A 16,499-nucleotide genomic window follows, 5' to 3' on the forward strand; every position below is an offset into this window, starting at 1 on the left:
GGGGCCTGAAATGACAAACAAACATAATTCAAGGTCATGGCGTAAAAATCATTTAATGACATAAAACTTCTTAAACAGGGCTCCGGACTATCTTTTTACACCTCGGTCCTGTATAAACCTTTACACAACATGTACTCTATATGAAATGTGGTATCACAGCATTTTCTGTTTTGCATACAAGTCAAATACATACCTGTTCATAAATTTCAGTCAAAGACTCTTCATACACCTGGAAAAGTTCGTATTTTACACATACATAATAGGTAACATATAAGGAGTAACTAAACAAACACCAAAAGTTTACACTTGTTTGTCCACATATGAAGAAAATCTTGCCTGATTCAAACAGGTAACAGAAATATTTTAAACAGTTTTGGAAAATGATCATGCACATTTCTGTCAGGAACATACTAAACACACAAGCAACAAAGTGAAAATGTGTAACCACAAGGAGCTGAACCTGGCATACTAGAAAAGGTGGCACACCTCTGTCTTGTACTTTATGTGCATTCATAGTACCACAATTGTTTCAACCACAGGTGATCTTTCTCAGGAATAACACAACCACGATAACATCTACCTATATAATTAACTATACTTACAGTAAGTATAGAACTGCATTAAAATAACCCAGTAGCTTCTGACACACAGTCAAACTAGTCAGACACACTTACAGGACATTTACTTCCATAAAATATGGCAAATCATAAAAACTGTGGTGGAGGCGCAGCTGGTATCTTAAAGGCCATTATCTATAACGTTATACTTGGAAAAGTCACATGAAATTGTGATATTTAACCGTCATTCATTGCAACGCTTTTGGTCTAAACATTAGGCAGAATCAATGTAACGTTAAGTTAGGCTAACATATCTTTATTTTCACTTTCAGCCAGTAAAGTTGGACTGTTGGGTAACTTGCAGCAATGCAAAACAATGTTGAACTGCTAACTGTTACAGCAACTTGTTGTAAAATGTTTACAACTTACAATAATTAAACAAGTCTTACCTTTGGGAAAATGGCAGTATCTGAAATGTTCGATGACGATGTCCATGTGGCTGAAAATAGCTGGAGCAGAAGTGTTAGGTGATTAAATCCAAAGACCTCCCAATGAGTAAAATTTATTAATTTTTCTGCGTCTTTAACTTTCCTGATAAAATATAATTAAATTCTACTTAATGATTCACAGCTGCTTTTATTCAAACAAAACTGAGTAAAATGTAATTAATAACTAAAATTTGTTGAATTAAGCTCAATGTGATTCCAAACTACAAATAGTCTTTTTGTTATGTATATGTTACTAATGTTTGATTACTAAATATTAATTAACACCATTCTCAGTTTTTACAGTGTATAGTGGACGAGTACAAGTGCTAGTCGCTACTTAAACAGCGGTGGTAAAGTCTCCATAGCACCTGTGTGCAAAACAGTAAGGAGATATGACCTGAGCCAGCTCAAATTTGGATTCAGTTGGAGCAGGACGAAGGAAGTAAAGCGTGGCTGTCAATAAATAATGTTTTTAGGAATAAGCCTGCCTCCTGCATGAACTGTCCATAGCTGAATAGAGTAAGCCTATGCTACTCTATTTTAACATGGGCCGTAATGGTGGTACTTAGAGAGCATAATATTTTCTTAAGTTCTATGTGGTGTCAATAGTTTGATAAACACTGAGCTAGTCTATGCAAAAGAAATAATTTGTAAAAGGCTTAGGCCTTTAAAATGCAACTTAATTTTATACAATATATGTAGTAGGGGGGTCCTTGCTCCGTCTCTTTAAACAGTTCTGATTACAAAGCCTCTTCATGTAGTAATGTATCTGTGAAAAGTCTGTGAGTGTATGACATTTCTTTTATCTCATGACTTTGATGACATTTGCAGGCATGAAACTGAAATCACAAACATAAAACAGAGTTTACAGGCAGAAATATAAATCTTTAAACTTAAAATATTGTATAGTCTGACACAGCAGCAGCATATCTGTCGACTGCTGGCTATGAACCCAAGACATCATAAAAACTGCAAGAGAAATGTCTGATTTTAGACATATTGTTATTTACGCCTTCTAGGAGATGTTTCTACACAGAGAATGATCATCACGTTGATAAAACAGACTGTTAGGTGCCTTTGACTTGACTATTGTAGTGTCAATTAGTGCCCTGACATAACAGAAGTTATATCAAAAAGTTAACAGAAGTTATTGAGAAAAAACTTTCTTTTAACAGGCAGAAACAGAACAAAACCTGTCTCTAAGTGGGTGGCTATTTGCCTCGACTGGTTGGGGGGGGTTATGGCAGATAGCCATTTTTTACAGGGAGAAAAGCTATCGCGGGACAAATATGATCTCTGTTCTTCGATAGATAGATTTTTATTTATCCCAAAAAAATGGGAAATTCCAGTGTTGCAGCAGCAAAATATCAGACACACAGCACACATACAGAATATACCTGAAATAATAGGATACAATATACATGAAATAATAATAATAGGATAGAATATAAGAACAAATAATTTAAAAGAAGTTGGGAAATAAAAATGTACAACTGTTTAACTAGTATTGATAAACTTGTAGATAAACCTATTGTGCAAGGTGCACTTAGTGCAGTTGTGATGTCAATGAGTCTTATCTAACACTCAGTGATGAAGTGTTAAAAAGTTTAATTGCCTGTGGTAGGAATGAGTTCTTGTAGCGGTCAGTGCGACATCGAAGCTGTCTGAGCCTCTTAGAGAAGGTGCTCCTCTGTTGGACCAGTGTGGGGTGGAGAGGGTGGTCGGGGTTATCCATGATAGATAACAGTTTGTTCAGTGACCTCCTCACCACCACAGCTTCAAAAGTGTCCTGTTTGCAGCAAATAACGAAGCCAGCCTTCCTGATCAGTTTGTTCAGTCCGTTTGTCGCTGGCTCCGTACACAGGCTGCAGCATTTTGGATCATCTTGAGAGTGATAAGGGACTTATTGGAGCAACCTGATAATAAGAAACTACAATTAGGGCTGCAAGTAAAGATTATTTTCATTGTTGATAATTTGCTCGATTAATTGGTAAGATAAAAATTTAAAATACAACGTCTTGTTTTGTCCACAACTCAAATATATTCAGTTTACTGTCACAGAGGAGTGAAGAAACTAGAAAACATTCACATTTAACAAGCTGGAAACAGAGATTTTTCCTCCTTTTTTTTTTTTATAAAATTTGACTCAAACCGATTAATCGATTATCAAAATAGTTGCAGATTAATATATTAATTGACAGCTACTGAATTAATCTATTTTTGCAGCTCTAATTAAAATAGTCCGGCCTTTAAGTAACAAAGAAATGCATGGACTAGTTTTTCTACATCTTTTTGAAACTGGATGTGCCTAATGTTTGCAATGCTGTGTAGGTGAAAAAAGTCAGTTAAAGGATATAACCTGATCAAAGATAACTACAAGATTCCTTACGTGGTGCTGGAGGCTAGGGCAACGCCATCCAGAGTAGCTATATCTTTAGATAATGAGCTTCAAAAGATTTTGAGGCCAAGTACAATAACTTCAGTTTGACTGAGTTAAACAGCAGGAAATTGTAGGTCATCCAGGATTTCATGTCCTTAATGTATGCTTGAAGTTTCTTTTGGCTTGATCGAGAGGTATAATTGGGTATCAACTGCATAACAGTGAATGTTTATGGAGTGTTTCCTAATAACATTGCCTAAAGAAATCATATTTAAAGGTGAACAGAATTGGTCCAAGCACTGAGCCTTGTGGAACACCATGGCTAACTTTAGCGTGCCTGGAGGATTCATCGTTAACATGAACTAACTGAGATCGATCTGATGAATAGGACTTAAACCAGCTTAGTGCGGTTCCTTTCATGCCAATTAAATGTTCCAGTCTCTGTAATAGGATGTGATGGTAATAAGACAAGTCAGGAGACAAGTCCTTTGCAACAAGTCCAACTTATTAGCGACTACTAATAAAGACATATTGATCATATCTAATAAAGTGTTAACCACAGGTAAGTTGGGATATGGTCTAAAAGACAGGTAGATGGCTTAGCTAAAGAAATCTTTAAAGTAGTTGGTGTAGGTTTGATAGGAGAAAAGAAGTCTGAATGTATATCAGGTCTTACAGCTGTTTCTAGGGTTCTTGCGTTTGAAGATAAATCGGTACAGGTTGAGGGCAGGAAGTGATGAATTTTATCTCTAAGGGTTAATTTTATCATTAAAGAAGCTCATGTAGTCGTCACTACTGAGAGTTATAGGAATAGATGGCTCATAGGAGCTGTGACTCTGTCAGCCTGGCTACACTGCTGAAAAGAAACCTGAGGCTGTTCTTATTTTCTTCCATTAATGATGAGCAGTGTTGGGAAGGATACTTTCAAAACGTATTCCATTACAGAATAGAGAATACATGCCCAAAAATGTAATTTGTAATGTATTCCGTTACTCAATCTGAGTAACGTATTCTGAATACTTGGATTACTTCCACATTGAATTGCATTTTATAAGTGTAGGAATGCGGCCATCACATACAGCTTACTAAACAGTCCCTATTCTGGTGTGTTCTTCTGTTCCAACTGACTGAATGTGTACCTGAACAAGCAGATTTTTTTTGTATTTGTAGTCCTGACCTGCATACTACAAAAATCTAACCTAAGGTTAGCTAGCATGTCAAACGGGGCTAGTCAGCCTTTCAACGGCTCTGGGGCTAGTAAATCAGCACGTAGGAGAATGTAAAGTTGCACGTCAACTATAAAATAGCAAGGTGACCAGTAAAACTACAGCAGACGACTACACTTGGCTAATTAAAATAAAAAAAAACTTACTTTAAGATGCTTCTTCAGGTTCTAGGTGGAGTAATTTGGATGCTGAAAGGAGGTTGGTGGCTGGTAAGCAGAGGTTGCACTGCACAGTCATATTTAATTCTCCCTGTTCTTTCTTTAATGTGAAATGCTGTTTGAATTTCCAAGAAACGCATTCCTGCCCTGGCTCTGTTGTGCCGGTTCCAGCTCCATCTCCATCTCTACCTCTATCAGTGATCACGCAAATAGCTAATTTTTTCGTTTTCATATTGGGCCTTATGGGAAATGCATAGAGTTCCCTTCATTTATTCAGAGAGTGAATAAACTCGTGAAACAGAGAAGTATCGTCATGCAATCCATTGATTTCAACAATGTAACTGTATTCTAAATACAAACTATTTTAATTATAACCGTAACGGAATACAGTTACTCATAATTTGTATTCTGAATACGTAACACTGGTACATGTATTCCGTTACTCCCCAACACTGATAGTGAGTAATAGGCTGCTCTGGCATTTCGCAGAGCCTGCCTATACGTTTTACGGTCTTGCCAGACTAAACGAGATTCTTCCATATTGGTGAATGTCATTTACTTTCAACATTTTGCAAGTTTTGTTTTAATTTGCAGGTTTGGGAGTTAAACCATGGAGCTAACTCCCTTTGTTTTATCATCTTCTTTTTTAGAGGAGCAACAGAGTCAAGTGTTGTTTGCAGTGAGCCTGCAGCACTGTCTACAAGATGATCAATTTGGGAGGGATTAAAGTTAACATAAGATAAGACTATATTGTCCCGAAGGAAATTTGTCTTAGACACACATATATATATATATATATACACAGTATCTGCTGTATCTGCTGTTTAGGAAATTCAAGGAGTAGAAGTCCTCTGTTATATTGGGGCATGGCATTGAAATAAATGCCCATAGATTCACTTTTTTAAATTTAGGTACAGCAATATCTGATAGACGCGTAGAAACGTTCACCTTATGGCGGATAATTTCAGTCGAGTAATAAGAATTCAAAAGTTACTAGTACTGTACTTAAGTGCAATTCTGTGTACTGATACTTTATACTTATACTCCACTAAAATTCAGAGGCAAATACTGTAATTTGCACTAAACTAGATTCATTTAATTACATATTACTTTGCAGATTCAGATTAATAATATGAAATATATTATTATAATATGGGGAAATTCACAAGCTTCCCAGCAGTAGATGAAGTCATTAAAATTAAATTACAAATTTATATAATATATATTATTCTGAAATAGACCATTCTGCATAATGAGTACTTTTACTTTGTGACACTTCAAGTTTATTTTGAGGTTTATACTTTTGTACTTTTATCTAAGTAAGATTTTGAATGTACAACTTTTACTTGTAGTATTTCTACTTGTACTTAATTATGAGATCTGAGTACTTAAATAAAGGTTTCATGTGATATACAATGTAGCACTCAAAGCTAAATACATAGAAAGTTTGGATCACAGCAAACTATAGAAATATAAGATTCTTTATTCTATTATTGATTTCATTTATGCTTTTGATAACGCATACAAAAATTGCTTCCGGTTTGAGTTTGTTTCCCGTAGATTTTGGTTGAAAATGCACCAAATCAGTTAAAAACAAATGGGAGAAAAAAACAAGCTGTTTTTTTACAAGCCGATCCTTCTCTACATGCAACTAAAATGAAAAATAACTAAATAAATTATGTTAACATGTCTGAACTTAGTTGGGGTGACATTTTCCAAACACCTTCGATGGCCACAACAACTGATTTAAAGGACAAAAAAAAATTACCGTGCCAACATTTTAATTGCTTTGAACCTCCTGACATTTCACATGGTTGATTTTTGTAATTTTACTGATCCTGCCAGCCAAAACAAGAATGATTGGTACTAATTTGTGAGAGAATAACAACCCCCAGATGGCTATTGTCACATTTCTGTGACATATTGGGAAACTTGTCAGAAGATTTAGTTTTACCGCTGTCTCTCACAGGATGAATATGAATGTGAGCATGACACAAGACGCTGCATGCAGAAGTCAATCTGTCACTTTGTGTTAAAAGCAACGTCTGGGTTTGAAGTTATGAGTTAAGATGAAACTTTCTGACTAAGTGGGCATTCACACCAAGAAAAGTGATCCAGGGATTTTCTGCATGGTGGGTGGTGCAGCGGTGGGGGGGGCAATGAAACGGCCCGGTGGTGTGACGTCCTGTTGTGTTCTTAAACCCCCCAACAAAGCACACTTAGACTTTATATTTCACAATTACTGTTGTCCGTCAGATTGTTTATAGATTTCAACTTTTCCAACCGCACTTGAAGGCAGCTTATTTCACAGGAGACAGAAAAAGAAAAGAGACAAACGAGACATAGCAAGTGTTTTGTTGTTGCAGGAGACATTCAGCTGTTACACAAACTCCCGGGCAGTTCAGAGCTTGTGTTGTACTTTCTTGTGGCAGAGATAGAGGCAGTGATGTTTCCTGTTTAAAGTACGGGACTGTCACACCCCCTCAAACCATAGCTCAAAACATTCTGACAAGTCTAATCTCCGGTTACATGATTGGCCGCCACAGCGTGACGTGGGGTTGCGTTTCTCCAAAAGTTGAGTCGTTCTCAGCTTTTCACCGCAGGCCCGCTGTGTTTTTTTGAGTGCCCCCCCCTGCGGCAACCCCCGCCGCAGCCTAAAAGCGCTACCCCCCCGTTCAAAATCAATGGAAAGACCTGCGTGTTTGCCGGACCGTCGGACGGCCGACGCAGGTACTGTGAACGCAGCCTAACTCTAAACTTTCATGTTTTGATGCAGGTTGCTTCCTGTTCTGCTGGACTCCGTTCTTCGTGGTGCACACGACTCGAGCCGTCTGTCTGACGTGCGACATCCCTCCCGGTCTGATGAGCACCGTCACCTGGCTGGGCTACGTCAACAGCGCTCTCAACCCCATCATCTACACCATCTTCAACACCGAGTTCAAGAAATTCTTCAAGAAATGTTTCAGCAGCTGCTGTCGGATTTCCCTCCGCAGACGCTAAAGGAAAGAAAGTGGAAGGTTTCCGGTTTTGGCCAGTCAGCTCAACTCTGGTCTGCCATGCTGGATGTGGATGCTTAAAATTGATGGTATCTGGCCGACAGGAAAAATACGCTTTAACACAGTTACTGGTGATATATATCACATTTCTGGGCCCATTTTGTCATTTGGGGATGTACTTTTCTTGATCCTCTGGGATTACTGCCCCAACAAAATGATGTTGGAAAGTAAAGCTGCAGAAAACAGCTAAACAGACTCAAACTCTCCTGTCTGAGAGGAGCTTTTCCCCACTTTCAGTATTCTGTACAGCACGTCTTTACTGTATATCAGCCTTGGTTGTAGTTGGTCTGCCAGTTCCAGTGAACAACGTGGGATTTTGTACTGGTCTGCCCGAAAGGATTAATCAGGGCAAAAATGTCCCCAGGATGCAGAAAGACTGAATAAGCTTCAACAGACCAGAATGTCATACAGCTGGAAGCAGCTTCATGACAAAATAAATCTCTAAAAAAGGGTTAGTTTGATATTTTGGGAAATACGTTTATTCGCCTTCTTGCTGTGAGTTGGAGGATTAGATCAATACCACTCTCACGTCTGTACGCTAAATATGAAGCTACAGTCAGCAGCTGGTTACGACAATTTGTAGTTTTACAAAGCGTTATGATGTTAGGCTATTTATTGTCCCGGGGGAGTAACTTCCTGGCAACCTGCGGACACTGCATGCTAGCTTTTTCCCTCCGTTTCTAGTCTTTATGCTAAGCTAACTGGCTCCAGGCTGTATGAGAGTGGTATTGATCTTTTCATCCAACCCTCGGCAAGAAAGCAAAAAGAGAGGACTTCCCCAAAACGTTGAACTATTTCTTTAAAGCATTTGTTTCCAAACGTGGGTACATGTACCTCCAGGGGCAAAAAAAGACTCATAAAAGAGTGCGGGTGTGGGGGGGGTATGTAGTTGGAGGTTGAAAGACTGAAGGGGTACAGGAGAGACCGTAAAAAGTTTGTGAAACACTGCTTTAAAGCAACACAACATTCACATCAGTCCTTCCGGGACTGTCAAAAGTTAAATAAGACATTACAGTTCTTCTGGGAAATGCCAAAAATCCGCCAATTGATCAACGAGTGACAGGCAAAGAGGCTGGTGGAAGGGAAGTACGAACAAAACGTTTCATCAACTAAATATCTGCCCGGAATCGGAAGCGTGGTATCAAGACGTAGGAGTGGAGTTTTTAACCTTTAGAGGAGCAGCAGGATCTGCTACATCCAGTCGACTGACGCTCCCCCATCATGGATCACTGACTCTTCTAAGAACTGTGTGGGAATCAGTAAAACGGTTTATAATGTGCAACATGACACACAAAAAAACACAACAACCAGCTGCCCATGGCTGTTTAAAGTGATTTTGACACATGTACAGACTTAAAAGAAAAACATTCATACAGTATTAAGTAGCAATATGCCTTAAACTTCACAGGATGTTCTGGCTGTCTGTCGTGATAGAAGTCAAACTCTCAAGATACTGAGGAGCTAATGAGATCCCTAAAAAAAGTCCTTTTTAACTTGTCAAGAACAGATCTCCATTCCTGTTTCATATTTAAACCCTGTGAGCCCTCATCAACACCCTTCAACACCGAGAATGAGAGTCACGGTTTGTGGCTTTCTCTGCTTTTTACCTGAACAATACAACACCGGGAACACACCGCCGGCGTAAGGCCGGTTACACACTGGCTGCGTGGCGTGAGCGTGGCGTTTCAGTTGCGTGTCCGCGGCGTGGATTTTTCTGTCTTTACACACCAAAAAACGTGTCTGACGCGGCGCTGCTGCTGCTAGCCTTGTCTGGACACATGTATGTTTCCCACTGATAAAATGAAATACCATGTTAACCATAAATACATACTGATCTGATTACAGCAAAGACGACGTCGGCAGTATTGACGGCAAAATAGGCTCAAGAATATTTCCTTCTGTATTGACAAGTGCAATATTATAAAATCGCTAATTTTTTTAAAGTTACATTTATATCAAAACCTCGAGACTTTCAAACATCAACATGTCATTTATTAATATGTATTCGTGTCTAAATGACATATAAACATATTTTCCTATTCTATTTTGCCTGGAAACGCTTCCAACACGCTTGCGTGTCGTGTGAAAAATAGGCGCCGGTTCTAATTCTAGCAGGCACGCGTTTTCGAGCCGCGCCTGAGACGCACGTGTCACGCGGGCAGTGTGCAAGCTCTGACCTGTTAACATGGGAGCCGAAATATAAACGGACACGCCACGCAGCTGACACGCTCGCGCCACGCAGCCAGTGTGTAGCGTCCCGTAAGCGTCGCGTATAGCAGCGTTGCGCTGCTATTTTATTTCGGCGCCCATGTTAAGGCCTCTTTACAGTCGCCGTTCCCGACCTGTCGCACGACAATGTGACGTCCAAATGACGTAGATCTCGCTGGCACGCCAGGATTTAAAGTGCGCGACCGGAGGACGAGTTTGAAGACAACCGGATGCCAGGACTCTCAGAGTGACTGAAGTCTCTCTTGTAAACTTACTGGGTTAAGAGGAGCTCTTTTATGGCGAATGAAAGGCTCGATCCGATGAAGTAGGTCATCGAAACATTGACGTCACTGCTGCTGCCAGTCCTCCGTTGTTTACCTTCTTCTTCTTCTTCTTCTAGTCCGTAGAAATACCAAAGTCTGTAGCCTTTCCTCAGTTGCGCCCTCTGTTCAGAGAAGACTGCAACTAGTGTCGCGACCACCACGCGCGAGTATAAACAGTTACGGCGCTCCCATGACGTCACACTGGCGCCCGACGGGTCGGGAACGGCGGGTATACCGCTCGCTTTATCCAATCTGTCCACGGCCACACCGGGCGCGTAGCGTCCGCGTTGGCCCGCGCGCCGCAGCGATAGTCTCGGCGTCTCCTCTATTTTTTACGCGTATGTGTAAAGTCAAGCAGCTAATCACATACAGGAAGAGCACAGTGCAGCCGGAGATTTTACCAAAATAAACACATTTCAAAATAAGTTTTACAGTGATTTTGGCTGTCTTGACTTCTCACAGCGAGACACGCGATCAGGCACACGGAGAGAGAGACCGATGGACGGACGGACACAGAGAGAGAGAGAGAGAGAGAGAGAGACACACACACACACACACACACACACAGCCACATATAGACTACAATTACCACAGCTCCCCCCACTCATCCTGTCTCTTTCTATCGGGGGAGAGAGAGAAGGATCGTAGAAATACGCGTCCAGTGCGACAGGCCAGGCGCACGATCAGGCACTTATTTACGCTACATGACACTTAACACGGGCGGTGTCTTCCCAGTGTCATTCTAGTGCTGAGAGGATGACAAATTTATCAAAAATGATATAATAAAATACCACGAGGGAGGATAAGAGGGCAAACATCTTATACCTGACAAGTGGAATCATTCTCCTCTGCTACCCTGGAAAGAATAAAGTTTACCAAATTATTCCTTAATATACAGTATCAAATCACCTTAAGTATCAAATGCCAAGCTTCATGCACCCCTTTCTCACATTTTAACAACATACAGAAGTTTCTTGTTATAACGCACCAAGTTATCGGGTTAAAAATAAAATAGAAAAAATAAAACTTGTTTTAATGAGAATGTGGTTATAACAAAAACTGGTGTCCTTCTTTTAAGGACGCACGTCGATTTTTGTGGAATAACGGCAAAGTTTCACGACTAAAAAGCAAGTGATATGTTATTAAAACGGAATAATTTGGTATCTAGTAATAACGAGAAGTATATATATATATATATATATATATATATATATATATATATATATATATATGTCCTTAACATGAAATATACTGTGAAGTATCTCGTTATAAAAACGAGAAAGTGATCATATATTATCACATATTGTTTGTCATGGTGGCAGTAATACGTAGGTTACACTAATTTCCAGCTTTGAATTCATCGTACATCATTTCCTGCCAAAACTATTTTTTCTTTTTTTATTTCTGCTACTTGAAATACTCAATGTGATACCTTCTCGGATTGATTATTAGAGTAAGTCTCATCACATAATACAGTACATCTATAAAAGCAGCAACACCGTAAAGGAAGTCATTTAGTTTTTTACTGAGTGATGAATATCAGATCAAATTTGCTTTCAAAAATGTTTGTATGATGTTGAATAAAACATTTACGTTACTATAATAGAAACCTTAAGTGAAGTATTTCCAGACTGTGTCTTGATAACGTTGCACATTAGAGTCATTATCCTCGGCTCAAGTGTTTTGAAAAAGAAAACAAAAAGTTTGATTCTGTGTTCTGAAAGTATTCTCGACTGCAGGATGGTATTGTCCTTTTAAGTCATTACTGCCTGTCACCACAGTATGTACGTTTGGTTACTGACTGTGCCTATTGTATGCCATATCCACGTTTTATGTGGAAACCTTTCTAATAAAGTGTGTCATGTTTCTAAATGTTCCGGTGGCCTTCGGCTGAAATCTTATCTGCTCAGTTTGAGGTCGATGTGGTCGAACTCTCTCGTCTTTTAATGTGAGCTAACTTCCTGTGCCAGAACACCTCGTGCGAGGCAAACAGAACGTTCATTGAAGACAATGACTGAGCCACAGTTGGATGCCAATTTCAAAATCCCATTTATGCATGGATGGACTGTGAGACAATGGGGCCCCTGGGCGCAAGCGTGTGAAAGGCCTCCTACTACTTCTGCAAGACAACGAGACACAAAACGTGACGTGGCCACTTTGTTTGTTGTTGTTGTGTGTCCCTTTGTGTTCACTTGTGCGTCTCTTTCTGATCTCTTTATGTCTCTTTGTAGTCCCTTTGTTGTCACTTTCTTTTCACGGTGTGTCTCTTTCTGGTCATTTTGAGTCTCTTTATAGTCACTTTGTGTCTTTGTAGTCGTTTTGTGTCTCTTGCAGGTAGTTGGAGAACATGAATGTCTGAAAAAGAATCTCATGGCAATCCATCCGATAGTTGTCGAGACATTCCACTAAAAACCACAAATGGGAAGCTCATGGTGGCGCTAGATGAAAAGTCCATCCTCTGGGGAACAGGAATGGTTATTCAAAATGTCAATGTCAATCCAGCAGTTGTAATAGTTATTTCAGTCTGGACCAAAGTGGTGGACCGACAGACAACATCACTATTACTAGAGCCGCGGCGCAGCAGTGACTTAACCTAAACATTTGGAGGGTCGCTGCTTTGACCAGTGGATCTCACCGTCAACCCAGTTCAACCTGAAAACTGAAAACCTTTTGAAAGCAAAACCAGAAAAGAAGATGGAAAAAATAAAACAGTGAACTCTACAGACTAGATGTTAACATCATTAAAAATCCCACGATTGACAGTAAAGCAGCGGGAAGGTTTTTAAGTACTTGCAACCCTTGAAGAAGCACACAGATTCCTGCATGAAAGGGAAAAGTTTCTCCCAGTAGGTGATATCATGCAGTGATAACAGACTTTTTCATGTTAGAGACGACATCAGCAGCAGCAGCAGCAGGACCAGGCGGGAAAGGAGAGGTGAAAATTGGAGCGAGGTGTGAGAGGTGGGTTAAAAAAAAAAAAACTGAAGCAGGTGATGAATGTGATAAAATCTGTGATTATCTGCACGACTGCAAAACCCAGAGGCGTGTTCGCATTCAATCACTTGGTGAGAGTAAAAAAACATCTTGGGAAAGATAGCGTGACAGAAATAGACAATACATGGACCTAATGATGCTGGGTTTGATCCTATTTGAGAAATGACGTAAACGTGAAACATGAGAAACCTGGGTAACAATATCCCTGCATGGCTTCTGATCTTCTGCATCAGTGCGGGTTTGTCTTTGAAATCGGTCACTTCTGTATCGACTGAGTCACCTCAACAGTTGAGAATGAACACAGTTTGATTTTTGGATTCAACTAACTTCTCCATCTAATCTTATACTAGTGGTAATAGAAGACCAGAGTGACAAAACATGTTTCCCGTGCATTTAAGTCAGACATCTGCTTTTATTTTAGCACATAGATCATCAGTACATAATTTAGTGTCACATTTGTTTTGTTTTACTGATCAACTTTGACATAACTCGTGACTCTCTGAGTCACAGAATGATCAGAAACCTGGATCAAGTTGCACCAGCCATTTATTTGCATGTAAAGTCCCTCTTAAATTCTTAGCAACAAGTAGCTTAAAGTTGTGATTTATTAAATCAGGTTGCCCCATTAAAATTAAAAAAATGTCTCAGCTAATAAAGACTTCTGTGTAAATCGGTGTCCAATCAAAATCAGCTATGCAAACAGAAAGTAACTGTAGTATCACAAGTTTTTAGGATTCCAAAAAATATCTTAAACTTACCAGCCAATCCTTCATGAATGTAGATACAAGTTTGCCTTAGAAAAGTATAGAAACATGGAGAAATACTGTATGTCTGAGTTTGCAATACTTAATGCAGTTTAAAGTGAGAGGAAAATCTCTAATTAGGTCAACCTAACTGATGTCATTTGGTGATTTAGATTTAAGTTTTAGTGGTAACAATATACTTTACTGAAGGTATCTACATAAGAGTGACATGACAGTGTCACGACACATGAACCCTAACCCTACCTTATGACTAAATCCGAATGACACCTACTAAAAGAAGCGTTATGTCATAACGTTTATGACTTGTTTATTATGTTTATGACACGTTCATGAAAGGGTCATCTCACTATTATGTAGATACCTTCAAGTAAAGTGTAACTGTTTTAGTTCCACTGTTTTAGTTCCACTGACACATTAAGTGGAGACACATTACGTTAAGTTGCTCGGATTCAGTTTTAATTAATAATTTTATGTATTAGAGATTTTCTTTTTATTTTCTCTACAACACCCTTAAAGCTGTAGTGCATAGTTTCTGTCTCCCCCATGAGGAATTCTAAGTAATGACAACAAAACTGTCGGCGCGTCCACATGACATTAGCCTTCACACAGTTGCTAGTAGCCAAGGAGGACACGGAGTATTAAAAAAAAACATGATGGACCCTTCAAAAGAGATCATTATATTCAAAGTCACCGGACGCCACAATCTTCTGAACATAGCCATACTGAGAAATCCAGAGAGAGTTGTGTGGAGCTGATAGTCTTCATTACGTTCAATAATATCAAAAAGTTAGGCACTAAAGCTTTAACTTCAGTTTAGCTTCACGTATCATTATAAAACAACCACCTATTGTTCAAACAGGAATCTTTGTCACACTAAAGGTCCGCTGGCTCCCTCTGCTGGTTAAAATACCAACATATCCCACAAGTATTGTCTATCAAAGCCTGAAGCCTTTATCTTCTTCCTCAGTGACATATTGAAAACACATCAGTGAGCCACACTGTTGCACTGAATGACATCAAATTTATTTTGACTCAATCCCACACACACACACACACACACACTGTCCTGCTGCCACAAATACTCACTAGAGCACCAATTGTGGATTAATCCGCTGCTGAAAATAGTCCCCAACAAATGCACTATTTCCTCCTGTTTGTTGGATCAAAACTACAGTGACCAGCTATTTTTTGAAACTACTGAATCTTTCTTTAACTTATATTAACAAACTACTATTTGTAATCTGTTTTTAAAGATTTACTCCTGTGAAATGTCCACTGACATTCAGCATAAACCTCATTTTTTCTGCATTTGATCCTGAAATTGGTCGTGAAAAACTTAAAAAGGATTAAATAACATTTCTTTTTTCCCCCTGTATTTTACTTTCATTAAATATATATTTTTTTTAAAGTAAGTTTTGACTTTTAATTCCACTAAAGCAGTCATTTTCACATTTCATTGTGATTAAATGATTTCATACAAACAAAGGCCATCATCAAGGTTGTTGAAAGGTTTTGACACAAAAGATAGAGGCTAATGAACAAAATATAATACTGCACACGGTCAATCAGCTGCACAGTGTATTCTATTGTACATCTAAGGGCAGGGAGTCGCCAGAGGCCCCACGGTACGATATTATCACGATACATTTTTGCTATTGTCTGCGACTATATTGCAATTTATCACCTTTTTTCCAACTTCAAATAATGTCGCCAAAGAAAACCTGTCAACGTCAGATTTATCTAAAAGGATACATTTCTTTGTTCATTCATCTCACTTATAATAAAAGCGTGTATCGATACCGTATTGCCACGGAAAATATTGCGATACTATGCAGTATCGATTCTTTCCCCCACCCATGGTACATCTGCACCCGATTTGATTTCTCGGCCGCATCATGTGTGGCGCTTACTTGCATTTTACTGATATTTGACATTTCTGCATTTCCAGTGTAGCAGCTCCTTATTTGTCAGTCTGTGAGTTCCCATTGATATAGTCTCGCTTTGCCAGACCATCCACACACTGCGGAACGGAGGAGGGTCTGGCTAGTCCACATAGTATTCCAGATTTGGGTGAAAAACGTGCTCTGGTTTATTGGCATTTCTTTGAACCAATCACAATCAACGTAATATCACCTTGGGCGGCGCTAAGCTCTGCATGGAGCCGCTGCAAAACAGGCATGCGGCAGAAAACTCAGATTGGCCAGATAGCCTAGCTAGCTGTCTGGATTTACCCTGCAGAGATCTGAGGAGCAGTTAACCGTAGTCCTCACAAATCAGCCGGAGGTTAGAACGTCGACACAAAGAAAGCGAAAGGTAACAGACATCGGCAAAAAGACGTGCATCCG

The 16,499-nt window shown here is 39.4% G+C and overlaps 1 protein-coding gene across 2 annotated transcripts in view; it reads left to right on the plus strand.

Annotated features, from left to right (window-relative positions):
* The window catches only part of drd4b (dopamine receptor D4b), a 31,612-nt gene extending 22,054 nt beyond the window's left edge, over positions 1 to 9,558 (plus strand). Inside the window, exon 5 of one of the 2 annotated variants that reach the window (XM_039796189.1) lies at positions 7,586 to 9,558. In XM_039796189.1, the coding sequence (XP_039652123.1) occupies positions 7,586 to 7,886 (301 nt within the window). In that variant the 3' untranslated portion in view covers positions 7,887 to 9,558. The remainder of the gene's footprint in view (positions 1 to 7,585) is intronic. The other variant, XM_039796191.1, reaches the window with a different exon arrangement.
* The last annotated feature ends 6,941 nt before the right edge of the window (positions 9,559 to 16,499 follow it).

The sequence above is a fragment of the Perca fluviatilis genome, chromosome 3 (assembly GCF_010015445.1).
Source record: "Perca fluviatilis chromosome 3, GENO_Pfluv_1.0, whole genome shotgun sequence".
Classification (NCBI taxonomy): domain Eukaryota; kingdom Metazoa; phylum Chordata; class Actinopteri; order Perciformes; family Percidae; genus Perca; species Perca fluviatilis.